This window comes from Bactrocera oleae, chromosome 4 (genome assembly GCF_042242935.1).
Source record: "Bactrocera oleae isolate idBacOlea1 chromosome 4, idBacOlea1, whole genome shotgun sequence".
NCBI lineage: Eukaryota > Metazoa > Arthropoda > Insecta > Diptera > Tephritidae > Bactrocera > Bactrocera oleae.
The window spans coordinates 560,177-579,054 of record NC_091538.1 but is presented as its reverse complement, the minus strand read 5'-3'; the positions used below and the strand labels follow the sequence as shown (position 1 = coordinate 579,054).

General features: G+C 32.0%; 5 protein-coding genes across 8 annotated transcripts in view; 3 read left to right on the top strand and 2 right to left on the bottom strand.

Moving 5' to 3' along the window:
• ttv (exostosin glycosyltransferase 1 ttv) overlaps positions 1-1,736 on the bottom strand; it is a 15,864-nt gene extending 14,128 nt beyond the window's left edge. The window contains exon 1 of the mRNA XM_014234794.3: positions 280-1,736. Within this exon, the coding sequence (XP_014090269.1) occupies positions 280-1,091 (812 nt within the window). The 5' untranslated portion in view covers positions 1,092-1,736. The remainder of the gene's footprint in view (positions 1-279) is intronic.
• LOC106617539 (uncharacterized) overlaps positions 1-5,342 on the top strand; it is a 9,869-nt gene extending 4,527 nt beyond the window's left edge. Inside the window, exon 4 of the transcript XR_011396201.1 lies at positions 5,265-5,342. The gene's annotated coding sequence lies outside the window, so the exon portion shown is untranslated. The remainder of the gene's footprint in view (positions 1-5,264) is intronic.
• On the bottom strand, positions 2,024-18,300 carry gammaSnap1 (gamma Soluble NSF attachment protein 1). Of its 3 annotated transcripts, none has more exons than XM_014234799.3 (8): positions 18,160-18,300; positions 3,713-3,837; positions 3,600-3,667; positions 3,358-3,473; positions 3,108-3,302; positions 2,975-3,045; positions 2,516-2,903; positions 2,024-2,186 (listed from the first exon to the last, which is right to left on the bottom strand). In XM_014234799.3, exons 2-8 carry the CDS (start codon positions 3,766-3,768, stop codon positions 2,112-2,114), a joined length of 969 nt encoding a protein of 322 aa, XP_014090274.1. In that variant the 5' UTR covers positions 3,769-3,837; positions 18,160-18,300; the 3' UTR covers positions 2,024-2,111. The 3 variants fall into 3 exon arrangements, with proteins under 3 accessions (XP_014090274.1, XP_069965106.1, XP_069965107.1); XM_070109005.1 differs by lacking the exon at positions 18,160-18,300 and adding an exon at positions 11,984-12,022; XM_070109006.1 differs by lacking the exon at positions 18,160-18,300 and adding an exon at positions 6,316-6,339.
• Positions 4,771-16,825, top strand: sei (seizure). Of its 2 annotated transcripts, XM_070108994.1 has the most exons (15): positions 4,771-4,914; positions 4,978-5,854; positions 5,984-6,227; positions 6,540-6,721; positions 11,810-11,964; positions 13,254-13,374; positions 13,428-13,548; positions 14,515-14,633; positions 14,700-14,890; positions 15,110-15,252; positions 15,601-15,794; positions 15,859-15,953; positions 16,054-16,175; positions 16,242-16,515; positions 16,641-16,825. In XM_070108994.1, exons 2-15 carry the CDS (start codon positions 4,979-4,981, stop codon positions 16,738-16,740), a joined length of 2,937 nt encoding a protein of 978 aa, XP_069965095.1. In that variant the 5' UTR covers positions 4,771-4,914; position 4,978; the 3' UTR covers positions 16,741-16,825. The 2 variants fall into 2 exon arrangements, with proteins under 2 accessions (XP_069965095.1, XP_014090268.1); XM_014234793.3 differs by lacking the exon at positions 4,771-4,914 and having other exon boundaries at positions 4,942-5,854.
• On the top strand, positions 18,186-18,767 carry LOC138855701 (bolA-like protein 3). The gene is made up of 2 exons (XM_070109009.1): positions 18,186-18,324; positions 18,385-18,767. The coding sequence occupies exons 1-2, from the start codon at positions 18,205-18,207 to the stop codon at positions 18,568-18,570; spliced, it is 306 nt and encodes a 101-aa protein (XP_069965110.1). The 5' UTR covers positions 18,186-18,204; the 3' UTR covers positions 18,571-18,767.
• Positions 18,768-18,878: the final 111 nt, after the last annotated feature.

Here is an 18,878-nt window from a genome sequence, read left to right as displayed (position 1 = left end):
AATATGTTGATATATTATATGTTCATGTATATGTATATGGCTATGACATCCGCATTCACGATGGTACTTGATAATCCTAATTTGCTAAGAGAAGACATAGGGTCAGTAATTTCAAATTTCACAAATAGCAGACAGAATTAAGACTTGCGAAATTACGGACAAATATTAAATAATTGTCAATATAATTTTAACTTAAAATTTTTAGACCACTAAATTAATCAATTTTGTAAAAATATAGAACATTATAATTAACGAAAGCGTATTATCATGTAAACTTACCTTTTTCCTTTAAAGGCTAGTAAATATTTTTTGTTTGCTGGAAAGTTATTAGTTTGTACTAATCCAGATGAGCCCGCACGTAAAGGAAACTGTTTATGGAACAGGGGAATACTGATATCGAAGTTTGGACGTATATGAAATACACTCATGCTAGCTTTTGCTAGTATAGCTTCACCTGGATCGAAACCAAGAGAGTCCTCCGCATAATCAGGCCATGTTCCTGAATACAAATTGAATATCAAATGGTTTCTGCCATTGTTCCAGTACTGCAAACGTGCCAGCCTTGATGGAACATTACGAACATAGTCATTCGACAAAGAATCTCGATCCAGGGTATCAATAGCTAAAACAAATAAACACGCCCGCTCCGGTTGGGACGTATAGTATCGTGATTCGCGTATTGCGGATAATATTTTTTGATAATTAGCTGATACAGGGGGAGCAGCACCCAAAGAGTTCAACGGCTCTGGTGGATATACATACACTAAAAATTCTTCATAGCATTTTGTAAAATCGAAACAACTTTCCATTCGGCAGGAAAGCGCCTTATTTATGTCATGTGTGGATATGTGCTTATCCTCATCTAGCTCACTTGCATTGTCTGTTTTATCGATTCCAAATGTCATATGAACGTTTTCTTTAGGTTGATAACTGGGTAATTTTTCAAGGAGACGAGCGCGCGTTACTGCATCTACCACTTGAAGATTGCGGTGAGAACCGTCACTTTTTTTGAGTCGATAACCACCAAAATAGCAATATGCGAGAAATGCACAAGACACAAAAACCAAAATATACCGCTTTTTAGCTTGCATTTTATTTCTAATAACTTTTTTGAATCCAACTTCACACAATTTTTTTTAAACGCCTTAATTTACATTGTATACAAATGCAGCAAAGGTACATTTATACCTTGTTTGTTATATTTTGCATTTTACATACATAGGTAACAAAACAATTTACATAGCGGCGATGAATAGTGTCTTATGCGGATGCATAAAATTCTCTAAACCACACATCTTTGTATATTTATACCCAGATTTTTTGATATATGATCGTTCTATTCACAAAACAAAAATATATTTTTATTGCACTCATTTTATTGAATGGTCAGATATTATTTCGATATTAATTAAATAATTATTCTAATGTCCATTAGTAGGTGTATAAATGCAGAATCTTTCTATTTTACTCATATATCGTATTTTCATGGCAGTATATACACATCGTTGCCGCCGACAACCCGAGGCGCGGTAGATTTAGTGAATTCATAAACATATTGTTGTTATCATACTTTTATGACATAAATTTATTCTCTTTGATTGATTTTATTTCATTTAAACGCCAAAATTCTTTATTAATACAATTTCTGACGCACAAATTTAGAGTCTAAAATCTATGGACCGACCAGCCCACTGTTGCAAATTTTGACGTAAACGACGACTGCAAGCACACATTCAACTCTACTACATAAACACAAAACGAAAATTTAATCTGTCAAAACAAATTTATATGTGTTGCCAGCTCTCTGAAATTTCAAATATTTAGGAAATTAGTAAAATTAATATTAAAAATTTTAATTTTAATATTTGTAGTTTAAATGTATCCTTATTTGTCTCTTATATATGAATATAGTATATTTGTTGTAAAATTTTCATTCAAGAAAATTTTCATTTTAAAAATATATGCAGACGGCGGTCAGAAGAAAAATCTATGATTCATAAATAAGGACATATTAAAAACAAGATTTTCTTTAAGGGAGTAAACTTTTATTAACCTTATTAAATACCAAAACAAACATTAGCTTCTGCAATAAAACTAGTTAATAATAATGACTAACACAATCCTTCCTCTTCTTCATCTTCATCATGGTTAGGTACACTAGGCTTTGTTAATCCATCGTCCATTTGCTTAAAATGTATCAAAAAAATTAATTTTGGTTAATTGAAATCGGTTTCACAATAAATAAATATTTTAAGAACTCCGAAAACCCAAAATTAAGAAATAAAGATAATGAGTTGTAATCATTGTCATTTATAATACATTTCGATTTTTCAATTATTACTTCTTGAAAATGTATGTTAACAGTAAACTGATAAATAGTAGTAACCGATCAATATATATATATTTTTTTTCAAGAAAGCAAGATATAGAAAATAAATAACTAGGAATAAGTAGTAGTAATAGTAGTATACCTAAACCTGACAAATAACAGTAAAAACAAATGTATGCAATTTACCTCGGTATTTGCAGACATATAAGAAGGTGCAGCATCCTTGATCACGTCGGTTTTTGACGTAGTTGCTAAGCCATGTGGTAGTGGTATATCGCGAGCGAGAATACTGTACTCAACATCCATATGTCGTATAAAAGGAGCAGCTAAAGCTCGTTTAGCTGATTCTGGATCTTCATCATCAAATGCTTGCAAAAGAATTTCTAATGTTTGAACTTCATCCGAATCACAACAATTACCCCATTCCTTAAAAGCCTTCTCAGCTGCAACAAAGTCTCCTCGAGCAAGTTGAACCAAAACTAGGGCTACAGCTAATCGGCCAATTTGGCCATATGACTCTGTCTGTTGATTTAACCCAATTTCCCTTCTTATTGCATCAGCGGCCTGGTCGTATCTATTGTTGAGTTCATTGAAAAAGTTTTTTCCTCTAGATCTTAGAGTAATTAAAAAAAATTGTATACGTACTTCTTTAATTTTACCAAAATTCGTGAAATTTTTGTTGCGTATTCAGCAGCATGTCGTGTGGAGTCGTCTAACTATAAATCAACAACTGTTAGAATATGATCAATAATTATGAAAGATTGTTTTCATTTAATACCATTACAACTTCCAAAGCGTGCTTGTAAAAGTTCAAAGCAATTTCAGGATGTTTTTGCTCTACAATTTTAGCAGCTTTGTCTAATGCGGTTGCAGCAGCTTCTGGCGATCCATGTTGCTGATAAAGATTGCATGCCTTATTTACATTTGGCTCTATTTCGAGTAAATTGTTGGTTTCTTTCAATATCAAGATGATCTTTAAATTAATAAAATTAATTACCTATCACTTTAAATATTTAATAATTTTAAACCTGTTCGTAACATTTCGCAGCATGAAACCAAGATCGATTATTTTTATGACAATCAATTGCCTTTACTAAGCACTCTTTGCTTTGATCAAAAGACTTAGCTATACGAAAGGCGGTAGCTAACACAAAAGAAAAGTTTAATTAATAATGTGATATATATCATTATTTCGCACGTTTAACAGTAGTTAGAATATACTAATAAAAAGTGTATGATTAATGCTGACTTAAATATACTAAATATGTACCTGCTTTTGTGTATTCATCTGCAGCTACGTCATAATCGGGTCTCCACTTCAATAATCCAACCTTTAAACTAAAACACACAATTAATTCTTATAACTTAATAAGAAACACTTACCTTTTTTCTGCTTGTCGAACTAATTCTTGACCCTCCTCTATTTTTTTAGAAGTCATAGCAAATTTAATTTTTGAATACTCCTTACCCAAATCAATAATAATTGGGACAGCGAATTTTGGACAGAGCTGCCAAACGTAATAATTATTCAAACATCTTTTATATTAACATGCTGCCATACAACAAAACTTTAAATCATGTTTAGTAAAATATATAAATTTTTTCAATACCATATCGAGTTCTAAACTGATTGAGATAGAGATTACGCCAAGTTTTTACCTTTGCTTTTTCGGTTTAGGTTGTGACAGATGTGACCAAGAATTGCACCGGTGACGTTTACTACTACACTATGGAAGTGTTTACATTTGACAGTTTTCCTTCATTTATCAAATAGAAACTGCTCATGTTGAATCGAAATTTAAATTTCGATTATAACTTGGTTAGCTTCTGCTATCAGATTAGATCTTAGATATGCAGGATACAGAACCAGACTGAAAACCTTCACTGCTAGTCCTTAAGTTCCAACTCAAAGTATAACTATAGGCGTAATTTCTGATCAGAATCACGGATTTTAGCTAAGGTCGAGTCCAAAGCGATCGTAACAATTGCCCCATTAGAGTACTCTACATGTAACGGTGGGAATTTTTATATTGAATATTTCAAACACGAAAAATTCAGAAGATATAAGCAGGCGTATATATCGGTTTCTTAAACCGAAGCTACAGATGTTCTTCCCCTGCTCATCCAGCACCTTCTTTCCGAAAGGTCGTTTCGAAATAGATTGGTCAGTAGACTTAACACACAAAGAATCATTCTTGATTCATAATAGATTATGCGGAAAACAAGGATCGGAATGGATCGAAGCTAGAGAATATGCATGCTTATTTGCCGTCAAAATAAATAATCAGATTCGAAAATTTTTTATTGAAAACAGATATAATTTTATTCAGTTAACATTTTATCATGTATTAAAAATTCAAATGCATTGCTTTAGGATGAACTATGTAGTTCAACTCTTGCGCAGTTCGGTAATATTGATTTTTCTATTACTTTTTATATTCACACGAATTTAGTTAAGCTGTTAACTAAATGAAGTTTTAAAAACAGTTAAACTCAGAGAAAATAACTGTTTAATATATGTGAACTCGATTTATTTTTCCATATTTATTATAACATAAAATATCAAAGATTCTCTATAAAGCGAGGTAAATATTTTTCGATCAAATCTTTAATGAACCTACACATCAAGTCGCCTTAACCTATTACAGCATGTCTCATAATCCTTGTTTCGAACTAAATGAAATCCGTATTTTGGATAAAATTTTAAGGCAATGTGAATATTATATTTCAAATAATGGCATGCAGCAAACACCACAAACTCGTAATAAAAAAGTGTGCCTCAAGGCAAATAATTTTAACGAATTACTGTTGAATAATAACTTGAACAAATTTGTAGAAAAAGAGTTATTTTCATTTATGTGTAAGCTCAGGAAAATGGACAAGAAAACCATTTTTGTTTCGGATATACTAATTAATTCCGGCATATTTACCGAAGGTTATGACTACAATAAGTATCCATTAAATTCTAAAAATCATATAAATGTGAATCGATTTATTTATCACAAAATTGCCCGAACAGATGAAAGTGAAAATATTACATATAAAAAGATAAAAAATAAATTTGGTGAACAACAAAATGACAAGTTTATATATGAAACCACCAATTGTATGGTTGCTGAGAATATAAGTAAAAGTAAAAAGCACTTTTCATCATTAAATAAGAATAATAGCGATGATACGAACAGCGGAAATCAATGGAACGTCTATGACGGAAACTGTGTGAAATGTGAAGAGAAAAACATACACGCATCCGTGGCACCAATCGAAAAGGATAAACTTCACAAGAACAACACTTTTTATGGAAATGATTTAACGTGTAACAAACGAAAAGATAGAATACATAGTCAAGCAAATGTTTTTGAGAAGACTGTATCATATGATAGCGTTCGATCAAAAATATCGTCTCAAAACTTTATAAAGAAAAAAATCCCCCAGAGGCTTTCAAAGGAGCATACCGATGACATTCCCGACAAAGAACCTTTACTTGGGCCAAAGCCACTGAAATTGCCAGATTCAGTGGAGGCTGTAAGTAAAAAATACATATCACATATGTACATTTCAAGCATTTTTAAAGTTATACAAAGGCACAAAACAAGAATAATTTGAAACTGTGTATTTTTTACCGTTATCCGTATTCGCAATATTACTTTTCAGGTCTTATCATTAGGTTCAACGATTTTACCGGATAAAAAGATTGACAACACAGAATATCACAAATGGACGATATTACACTATTCACCATTCAAAGCCGTTTGGGATTGGATAATATTGATACTTGTGATATATACAGCAATATTCACACCATATGTGGCTGCATTTTTGCTTGGAGAGCCAGATTATCAACGACGAACAAACAAATATATTAACAGTGATCCACTTGTTATTGTAGATTTAATTGGTAAGTACTTTTACAAATGATTTACTGAATAATAGTGGATAGTACACTATACTATATAATAGACAGTGTACAATGTGTATGTACATACATTTAGCATCGATTTTTACCTCACTCTACCATAAGCTTTTTGTCAAACAGACGCAACTTATAACAAACCGCCAACTCTGAAACGAGAGGTAAAAATGTAAAATTACGCTATAATATTATTTCCAAATATTCTAAACATGTTCAAATTAGATAATATTTATGAATTAAAACCCATTAACGATATACCTTTGCTACATTTAATATATCTTTTTATCAAAATTTCAGTTGATGTTACTTTTGTAATTGACATACTTATAAATTTTCGAACTACATTCATTGATGGACAAGATGAAGTCGTCTCGCATCCTGGACGTATTGCAGTTCACTATTTAAGTGGATGGTTTCTAATTGACTTAGTGGCTGCAATTCCCTTCGATTTACTGCTAGTTGGAAGTGATACCGACGAGGTAATTTAATTGTTCAAAATGTCCTATACATTTGAAAATATATGTACCTAGACTATGCAGTTTTCTTACATACCAAATTTCGGTTTCTAGTAATGACAGATACTTTTTTGTCTTCGTGCATAAACCACACAATTCACGACGTTAGCCTAGGTAGGCGCACTTCTTTATATGCCTATCTCAGTACTGGCCTTTGAATACTATACAAACATAACCATATCCAGTTGCATGTATCCCAATTATATTTCCTCCTGAGAAATTTGAATTACGCTTCATAAATGCCCACGGCACAATATAGCCTACGGTATGCTTCATGCTGCCCATTTTATTTTTTTCTTTGATTACATCGAGATTTTCAGTACATATCTACATACATATAAAATACTATAGATATGTACATTGAGGATTGAAGATTTTAAATTTGTAAGTTTCTATTTGAGCAATATGGTTTAACAGCATGTTTAATTCATACCCATTTCAAGTGCCTTTAATTGATTAAACATGGTAAATTGAGTTTGCCTCGAAGTTTGTAATACCTAAAAGGAAACGTCGGAGACCCAATAAAATATACAAAGTAGTATATACATAAGCGATCAGCGTGACTAAAATTCTTTTATATGAGCGATCAGCGTGACTAGCTGAGTCAAATTAGCCACACCAATAAAAATATTGGAATAAAATTTGCATAAATAGTAAACTCAAGGTGTGGCATCTCTCATCTAAAAATAGTCGAAATCGAATCATAACTTCCCAATTCAAATGATATTAAATACGAGAACCTCAATGCCTATGAACCGAAGATATCGGCCATTTGCGAGATATCTCAATTAAAATTCAGAGAACGTTTATTTTAGCCCAGGTGCTAAAAATGAAAATTGTAAAAGTATATAATATTCGGATACACCCGAGCGTAGAACTTTTTGCAGACATTTCGAAATATTTAGCATTAGGATATATAAGTATATATTTATAATATATATTATTTCTTATATTTATTATACAAACATCTATGTTAGGGCGTTCATATTATCTATTTTTGACAATACTACATGTTATTAACAGAAAAAGATGCTCTCTAAATTTTATTAAGGTACCTCACCAAACATACCAATATACTTGTATGAGGAGTAAAGTCAAAGATTTTAACCATTTTATGCACAAAGATTTGTTATTATTACAAAAACACGCTTTTTCGATTTTAAGTTAATAAGATAACTCACATATTGACCGAAATTTGAGATATAAAGTCAGGCGGAAGTTGGGAAATTTTTGTACTGGATATATGGGGACTAAAGGAATTATTGATCCAATTCAACTCATTTTTAGCATAGAGGCATACTATTATCAGAAAATAATATTCTCCGAATTTCTATAATATATCCCACATATTAACCTATATTTTCGATAAAAAGTTCGCAAAAGGAGCTGTGATCCACTTATTCGGTAGCTGGGGGCTTGAATAACTTTGTTCCAATTTGAACAACAAGTCATAACATTTGGCACATACATACAAAGGCACTATTCGTGTAAAGTTTTATCCAGTGCTTGATTTGTGTACTGGAGAGTGAAAGAAACAGATGGAATTTAAAATTCTTTTATATGAGAAGTAGGCGTTTTCGTACTGTAATATAGGAATATCTGAATAATGTTACATAGCGAATTTAAATGAAATCGGTCGAGCAGGTCCCGAGAAAGGGGTTTCTCCTAAATGTAGACGGTGCCACGCCCATCGTCTAATTTTGACAGAGGCTCTTATAAAACCCTTCCCTACCTTCCTCGTTATAAAATTTAATCCTTGTGGCACTTTTATTCAGTGAGTCATCGCACTTTTAGTAGTTTTCAACAAAACCGTTATATGGGGAGTGGCAGTGGTTATAATTCGAATTAACCTATTTTCACACTGTCGGTAGGGGTGCCAAAAAGACTTGTCCTCAGTGAATTTTATTATAGCTTTAGCGGTTTAGGAGATATATACGTTAAACCTATTAGAGGACGGAGCCTCGTCACTCGAGTTTTTTAAACTGACTAATGCGATTCGTTATCTGCAATACCAACCTTCTCAAGATATCTAAACTTTTACTCAAGTTACACCTTGCACAAATGGACAGTCAGTCACCCGGATTTCAAATCGGCTTGTCAAATAACCGTTAGGTGAACAAAAGTATTATACTCTATAGCAATATGTCACATAAGTATAACAATCCTTAAAACATATATAACAATTTTATTTCTAACAACACTATCAATCCCTCATATTGAATCTGAACACCCCAGAGCTACTTTTATATCTTTGGATAAGTTCATTATAGTTCGCATTAGGTATATAATATATATAGATTCTAAAAAAGAAGGATACGCCAATAAAATATCATGAAACATTTTGAAGTGGCAACAATTATAACTATACAAATGCATTTTATAAATTTTTTTTTTTTCAAAAATAGCTTTTTTTATGGAATTGATATATCAACAAAGAAAATTTTACTACTTCTTACACTGTGCTAATACAAATATCGATGTTTGAGAATGCAGATATCAAATAACAATGTTGTACTTTTGTCACATGTTTTTTAGTGGTGCACACAATATTGAACGAAAAAGTGTGCCTGTTTCATATTAAAACCATCAAACTACATTTAGTTGACCAACTTCATTCAACGACGGCCGGCGGTGCCTAGACCGTTTTAGTGTCTGACCCCTACCACAATGCTCGAAATTTGTGCGATCGCCCCTCGACAGGCAGACCTCGTCTAGCATAAGAAATTCTGTCTACCAGTTTTAATTAAAATATATTCTTATATCTAATGTAATTTTTGTATGAATTCCATCCAATTCTAATTGAATAAGATTTCAAATAAAACTATAAATTCAAATTCATAAAAAACTCGCATATACCATACATATATATTTTTCTTAAGAGTATTTAAAAATTGAACTACGCACGCAGATATCTTCCAATAATTAGGGACTATCAGCATCACAATCAGAAATCCTTTTTACTTAGCAAAAAATTACAAAAACTATTTTCGAACTGTACCGATTATTTTAATTATTTCTTCTTCATTCAATTTTTATGTAAATAAATGAAAATGTCTGACGATCGAGTAGATGTTTAAGGAGCATTTTTTCGCTTTTGTTATATATAATTCTACATAGTAGAATTGAATAAGCATATAAACTTCAACGATATATACATACATATATATATAATGGGTATATGATATGCATGTATACTACATATATATACTTAAATGAACCGGCAATAATAAATAGCGCACGTATGGTTTCAGAAACATTATTTATTTTCAAAGGGAATTGTTCTCATATCCCATATATGTATGTATGTATGGGCACACACGTTTTCGAAAAAATAAATATACATACATATTTAAATTATAAAAGAGTAATGTACATACTAAAAAGATTGTTTAGCTGTACAGCTCGGCCAACACCTGAGCAAGGTGTACCACACCACTTTGTAATATACTTTTAAACACAATAAAGATAAATTAAGAAAACTGTTTAAAAAAAGTAATTTTTGGAATTAAAGAAGAGTGCATACATATATTATCTAAATAATTTTGCAAATATTTTCAAACCTTTTGTATGTTTAATTTTTGTAATTTCTTATGTGTCCAATGTTTTACAGCTCGGCTTGGATAATGAAGAGGTATTATTAGTGAATAATTCTTTCTTTAATGAGCTTTTGAGCGCAACTACTTTTTTATGTTTAAGCAAATTAAAAATGCTGTATTCTTACCCAGTAGCTTCAATTCCACAACTATACACTTCTAAGTATATAATCTAACACATTGTGCGTGCTATTTCAATTGCAAACGGTTCTTATTACTTGTCGCAATATTCTTTATTATCGCCATTAAAAAAAAAATTGCCGAAAGCATTCATTGGCAAAAGGAAATCGTTAGGTTTTACAAAATTGATTAAAATGCGAAAAATGTGTCGAATAATAGCAGAAAAGTTTTTGCTAGCGCTGCTGCACTTAATGAAGTACAAAGAACACCTACATAAGTATATAATAAGAAACTTTTGTACTTTATTCATGTATGTGTGTATGTATAAAGAATACATGACATACTACTAAAATTAAATACAAGAATAATATGAATCAATAAGCAACCTTAATTCTTGCTGTTACATTTACAATACCTACATATATCATCATCTATATATTTTGAATGACAAGCAGATTTATATTAATCTTTTCACTTTAAGTATTATTTTTTAAAACTTTGAAATAATATGCATTTAAACAAAACTGTCAAATCGATTGATGATTTCATTGACTTTCTCAAAGTCTCTAAGACTTAAAACTCATATCCATCTCCCACGTCAATGCGAATTCTTTCTACTGATTAATTTATGAGATATGACATTTTTTAGACTTCTATTTGCCTGTCGGGGTTGTGTCTTCCAATTTAGTCTCCGGAATGGAATCTATATGTTTATGTGGTTAATGTTAACCTTTTAATAATTTCCAACTAAGCTTAAACATATTATAAATGTTTAATATGTGACAATCGACAAATGATAAGAAGTACACGTGATCAAATCTGACTATACATATTCCGTCTAAACAAAATAAAACGTGAATGTGGATCTCAATATTCATACATATATTTCGAATGATCTTCTACAAAGCTAAATTTTTTTGAACTCGCTTTATACGAACATTTTATGAATAAGGCTGTCCGTGGCGTCCATGGAGAACAAAAAGGTCTTTCAATCTCAAAAGTCACCAAAAATTGGACAGTAAATATTGTAACTTTTATGCTTATACTTAAGCACCTCTTGCACATAGGAATTCAATTTTGGTATCAATTAACAATTTTAATGTTTTCGTAACATCAATGCATGTGATCATACATATTTTGTAAGATATTAACAATCAAAGCGAAATTGTTGATTGATTGCAAATAAAAAGAAAACAACATACGCACTTATCTACACTTATAAATTTCGTTTACCAATTTTCGGGGTGTTCCGAAAATCCCACATTGCACACATTGCTTTTAATCACTTGTCCTTAATTACGTCTTTGCGCTTGTTAAATGATATTTCAATTTTTTGCAGACAACCACTCTAATAGGATTGCTCAAGACTGCCCGATTACTCCGGCTCGTGAGGGTAGCTAGGAAAATAGATAGATACTCAGAATATGGCGCTGCTGTATTGGTTCTTCTCATGGCAACATTTGTACTGATCGCCCACTGGCTAGCTTGTATTTGGTATGTATATTATATTTACCTCACATAAGATTTGAAGACACATCCTTTGAACACTCACCTATTTATTATTATTAAAAATCATTATTAATTTTAATACAAATCATTTAGATTTAATATCGAGATTAAATTTAATTTCGGGTTTTTAGAAAAGAGAACGTTTCGAGATTTCAAAGAAAATTCAAAGTGTAACTTAACAAGTAGTAAGCTAAAGGTCTGTTATATTTGTTTCTGTGCTACCAGTGCAGCTGTAGTATTTAGTAGCTCATTTCACAAGAAAAAATAACTTAATACAAACTTAAGTATTATCAGCTGACAGCTTTTAATGAAACTTCAATAAAATGGAATCATGGAAACAAAACTCGTAAATATTACACCATTATTACTAAAGATGCGTATAAGTTAGAATTTTTTTGCAAAACCTTTATTTGCGATTACGGCACCTTTTCGGTATAGATTCCACTAGAGTTTTACAGACTTAATTCGGTATTGAACGCCTCTTGGACTTTTTCCAAAAGTTCCTCCTCATTTCGTTATTTAATGGACCCCAACTTTTTCTTTACTTTTCTACAGGATTTAAATCCGGAGATTGCCAAGTCATAACATCGATTCCTTGATACTGTAGCCAAGTATTGACCACACCGGAGGTATGATTCAGGTCATTGTCATGCTGGAACTGCCAAATTAAAGGCATGTTCCACTCAGCATAAGGAATCTTTTAAAACTTTAAGGTAGTGATAACGGTCCATGATTTCCCAAATCCAAAGCAGCAGTCCAACTCCGTATGTAGGAATTTGCGAATATATCGGATCAGCCTTGACATTAGCTTGCAAACTCTAGTTTGGCTCTATGAGGCATAACTGAACTTAAATGTACATATATACAGCTCTAAAAGCAAGAAGCAATATTGCTCATACTTAAATGGTGGGCGACACTCCGCCATTAACATATTTTTATTTATAATAGAATGCTGATTAATTGAACAGTTTCATTGCTCAAGTTTAGTTAGTTTTGTGGAGATTGGTCAGATAAAAGTGAACGGGCAAGGTTATAGAGTAAATTTTGGAATCTATGAGTTCTAGCGTAATGCACTGAGGATTATTCGCTAACGTAGTCGTAAGTAATTTATGAAAACGGACCGCCAAATGAATTCACCTCTTTTTTATGGTCTTGCTTTAATTTCTATGCTACTTTTCAGTTTGTTTAGTATATACTTGTATATATATAAACATATATACTTTACATATATATTCATATCATTTCTTTAATGTTAAATATATTTGCATTTGAAGGTATGCTATAGGAAACGCGGAGAGAACTCTGTTAACAAAAAACATTGGCTGGCTGCATTCATTAGGAAATGACATTCAAGAGCCATACTTTGATAATAATACTGGTGGGCCAACAATTAAGGTATAAAATATACTATATTAATTAATTTCCATACATAAAAATAAAAATTTTAGTCTAGGTATATTACTGCGCTCTATTTTACATTTACATCATTAACCTCTGTTGGATTTGGTAATGTTGCTCCAAATACTGACGCTGAGAAAGTTTTTACAATATGTGTAATGCTTGTGGGCTGTAAGTACAATGAATTAACTTGCGTTATGGATGTATGTATGTACATATTTTTTTGGAGCATGTTATTCAATGATATGTTAATAAATTCATGATAGGAACAATTTTCAAATAACGAATTTCGTTATATTCACTAAATGTGAATTATTTAGTATTCACCAAACTTGATCCCTCACTTGCCCGGGTACGTTATTTGTATTTTGTTATAAATTAATCTAGGAAACAGATTTCCTCAATTATTCGAATTCAGTATTTGCCTTCGATTTTAGCATAATTTACAAGTATTTATTTCAGTCCATACAAATTTTTTCTTTCATGTTTTATGCATTTAAATGCTAAAGCTTATTGGTATTATACTAATAATATGGATCCGCATACACTTGGAACTTAAATGAATAAACCGATTATAATACACATAATATTAGCCATGACAAGAGAGAATTAATATACAGTTAATTATTTGCTAATGTCTGTACAACAATTAATTTTTTTCGTACTCGTATTATAATGAGTACTTGAGTCCACAAACAGAATTCCATGGAGCGGAATAATTAGTTTTAGTTAGATATGCAAAAATATATGATCAATATCCATAATTAAAAATAGCTAGAATAGGATTATGCAACCCAAAGGATTAGGCTACTGCATTTTATGAGGTAATAGTTTTTGGTTTTGCACGGAACGAGATTAGAAAATATTTTGAGTATCTAAGTCTATTAATTTCTGTTATTCTCGATATTTACAATACTTTTTATATGACAATACATTTAAATGGGAATATACCTTAAACATTTGAACTGTGTTTTCTGCACTGAAATAATGTAAGGATCCCGAAAAAAATTCTATTTCAACAAAGCACATTGAAATATCGTTCTTTGTGTACTTGGGTTATAATAAGTATAGCTGTTCTGAAAGTGTTTATGTTCTTCCTTCAGCGCTCTAGTATAAAAACCCATTAAATTTTTTTAGCTCTTATGTATGCGAGTATATTTGGAAATGTTTCTGCAATAATACAAAGACTTTACTCGGGTACTGCCAGGTATCATACACAAATGTTGAGGGTGCGTGAATTTATTAGATTTCATCAGGTAATCCAACACTTTGTAAAAAAGGAAAAATATGTTCATGAAGCAAGATTGAATACTTAATTTTAGATTCCAAATCCACTTAGACAGCGATTAGAGGAGTATTTTCAGCACGCTTGGTCTTACACGAATGGTATAGATATGAACTCAGTTCTAAAGGGGTTTCCAGAATGTCTTCAAGCCGATATTTGTTTGCACTTAAATAGAAAACTACTAACAACGTGCTCGGCTTTTGCGGGAGCCAGTCCCGGTTGTCTGAGGTAAGTACATGCATATGTAGGCTATGAATACTTGTATAATAAATTCTAATTCATTAATTCAAGGCAAGCTAATTGTAAGCAATAAACATTTTACGACCAAATAATGTCTATATTTTTAATTTATGTACATACATACATATGTAGATCACAAGTTATTGAACGCATCTACATATGTATGGTATTTGTTCATTGATACAATTTTTTCTAATTATTTTGCAGAGCTCTCTCTCTAAAATTTAAAACTACCCATGCACCTCCTGGAGACGTTTTAGTACACAGAGGAGACGTTTTAACATCACTATTTTTCATAGCAAGGGGTTCAATAGAGATACAGAGAGATAACAACACCGTCGTAATACTAGGTACGACATATTACCAAATGACGTTACACCATGATTTTATTTTGTGATAAGTGGATAGTTAATTTAAAAATTGATTTTACTTATTGACTGCACATTTTGAGTGGCGATTTATTTTGGATTTCTGTGAATAAGTCCAGGAAATCATGGGCTTGAAAATATATACATTTTTATGCATATCCATGTGACTACAATGGGGTCAAATTACGTATTACACTTTTTATATATGTTTACATACATATTTATTTTTAATTTTTAGGCAGCACCCTACTCACCTAAACATGTAAAATCGGTTATATATATACTTAATCTGGATATGCAACTATAATTTAAAATTCACTTGTTATTTAGGTAAAGACGACATTTTTGGAGAAAATCCCTGTAACTATGCAACCATAGGAAAGTCAAATGGCAATGTCCGCGCTCTAACTTACTGTGATATCCATAAAATTCACAGAGATGATCTCTTAGATATATTAGATTTATATCCAGAATTTTCAGAAAGTTTTGCCAATAATCTTGTTTTAACATATAATATGCGGGATGTAAGTAATTTAATTCTAAGTGATTTCTATGTTTATATTTAAAAAATTATTTTTGTATCTTTAGGACTTTCAAGCTGGAGTCGAAGTAAAGCATAGATATTTAAGAGCAAAATCTTTAGACAGAGAGAGAAGTACCAGTGATATAACATCTATACGAATGTAAGTAACAAATTGCTGGAACGTACAAATTACAATACGTTACACTGCAACCGAAATGAATTTACAGAATACAATAACCGAGCGAATTTTTCCCTTTCAGTTTTGGTATTCACCAAAAAAATAAATCAAAAGGGGATTCCGGTCCAACAAAGGCTCAGAATAAAGAAGTACTAAATGATGGAAAGGATCCTTCAAATTATCAGTTTGATATTCAAAACAAAGGTATTTAAATTAATAAAAATTGCGACACATCATTTACAAACTATTACCTATTAATTCTTGAAACAGATGATATTGAAAACATGCATGCCATATATAAAAATATAAAACATAGACCAGCTTCTCTTAATCGACCTAACTTATCAAAAACGAATCTTCAAGAAAATAGCAAAAACCATAAAATTAAATATATAAATGAAATGAACTTATCCACATTTGAAAAGCAAAAACAAAGGGCCACTTGGCTTCGTCAACACAAATTAATCAATAGCACTGCGCAAGAAAAGGTCTTACAAGATGCCTCACTCTATTTGGATCAGCAAAGGACTGCTGTCCATCCCAGGTAAGTTGCAATTTTCACCACTTTTTCTTAAAAATTATATATTTCTATGTATTGGTGTGTATGTTTGTAACTACACTACAATGGCCTAATGTTAATTAAAATTTTAATGTAATTCAATCGCATAGGGACTCTGTGAAATGCAACGTTTTTTCTGAAAAGGCCTTACCTACTCCAAACGCAACCATCGCTACTACGGAGTCATGGGATGAACTTGACAGTGTATGATTGACTGTAATTGTCTCACATATTTTAGATAACAAATTTAATAAATAGTGCCACACTGAAATGAAAAGGAAACATTTACAAATTATGCTCATGCGAAAGTCGTTTTTGTTTCTGTTGCGTTAGCAAACGGAAGGTGTTTGTTGTTCTTCTAGCGGCTACTCAAACCCAACTCTAGGGCCAAGAAGAGAGCCGAGGGTTATTCCAGGCTTGCGAGGTAAGTCGGTAAACAACCATGTTCGATATATTGGTTGCAAAATGGATGAAGTTGTTGGTTATTATGAGAATGGCCTACTAATCTTAGGTGACCACAAGTGACTGCATGGCTATGACCGCCTGACCGGCCGGTTACCTTGTTTCCAACAACGATTCTTTTATATTTTTTCCAGTTTGTGATGTGAGCTCTTCATTAACTTTATTACAATCCGAACTTTGATAATTATCCCTCTTTCTTTGAAATTCCCTCTGGTCACTGGGTTAATTTCGAAACATTTTTTTACCTCAACATTTTATTTATGCTAGTCGACCAATCAAATAACATAAGTCATAGCTGAGCTCTGGAAAAAGTGTTTAGATTTCAATTTCCTAGGTTTCATTAACGGAAGCCTTCAGATTATTTTCCGAACCGAGTGTTTGGAGAGTGACTAGTGACAGGTTAAGGTAAGGTAGTGACATATAGAGCAAATATCGAGAACATGTTGTTGTTGTAACGGCAGAAAACATTCCTAAAGTAATTTCGATGAATGGTGGCGAGTTGACAGTCCTTGGACGGATAAAGATCCAGGTCCGGTCCGGTTACTTAGACCCAACTGTCGTGGCAACGGGAACATCGCGAGTATCGTAGACTTCAACAATCGAGGGTAATGCGCACGTGCCCAACAGCAGCGTTGTACATGACAAAGGTCATAGCTGAAAACCCTGTCCCACGACAGTCGGGTCTACGTAAGCGGAACGGACGCGGGTTTCTATCCGATCAAGGATTGTCATCTCAACAGCATTCCCCCGATTTACTTTAGGAATGTTTTCTGCTGCTATAACAACAACGAACTTGTCCGTTATGTGGCTTTTTTAAACTTTTCAGCTTTAGGTCTACTTGTCGGGATTGTTGTTGTTGTTATTTAATGTAACTCAGTTGTCATCGAAGACATCTAACGATAGGTTCAGGTATCAGTAATCTCGCATAAAAAGTTATATAGTAGTGGGATGCGTAATATAATATAATTTACATATGTCAAGAATGATATGATTCGAGGCTCTATCTTTATTCTCTCAAATGCGTTCCCTGAATAGAGCGATGGAAATCACGAATCTTTAAACAGCTGGTATTAAAATATGCGAGATGTCAGAAATAAACCCTTGTTGATTTTCGCCGTTCTTGGTCTTAACTCTGTATAATTAATAATCATTTGAAACATACTGTACCTCTTCATATTACAATTTCATGTTCATTTGTACTAGTTGAAATATATGGTTACAATGAGCCATTTGCGGGGAATCGCTTCGATTTTAACACGATTTTTATCGTCGGTTCAACAAAATAACGCCCAGCAGCAAATACAACAGTTGTTAACTGGCAGATTTCCTAAGGCAAATATAAAGTTAAAGTAATTTAATCCAGTTTTTAAAACCAAATATTAACTCTTATAGGCAAGCGTCAATGTTGTTGATGTATCTGGAGGTTGTGGTGCAATGTTTGAAGTATTTGTGGAAGATAAGGAATTTGAAGGCTTATCCACTTTAAAACAGCATAAATTGATAACACAAACGTTAAAAGAGCAAATAAAAAATATGCACGGTGTCCGCATTCATACATCAATACCGAAAACCAAATAATGCAACTATAAATTAAATCTCTACGCCATGATTGAAGCAAACAAGTTGTTATGTAGTTTTAAGCTGCTTTCAGGAACCTTAGTGAATAAACGAGAATCGAGCAGGGTGTACGAAATATATTTGAAAATAATTTGTATAGAAATGTTAACAAGTTGAAAGCACAATAATTATTAAAATAAATTGGTTCTCAAATATAATTTTTTTTTATATTGGTACAACATTGATTTAAAATTGGTGTCGGCTTAGCTCTGTTCCCTGGAAAACGGAATCTACATCGGAAATTATCTAAACTTTGCCCATTGTTAAAG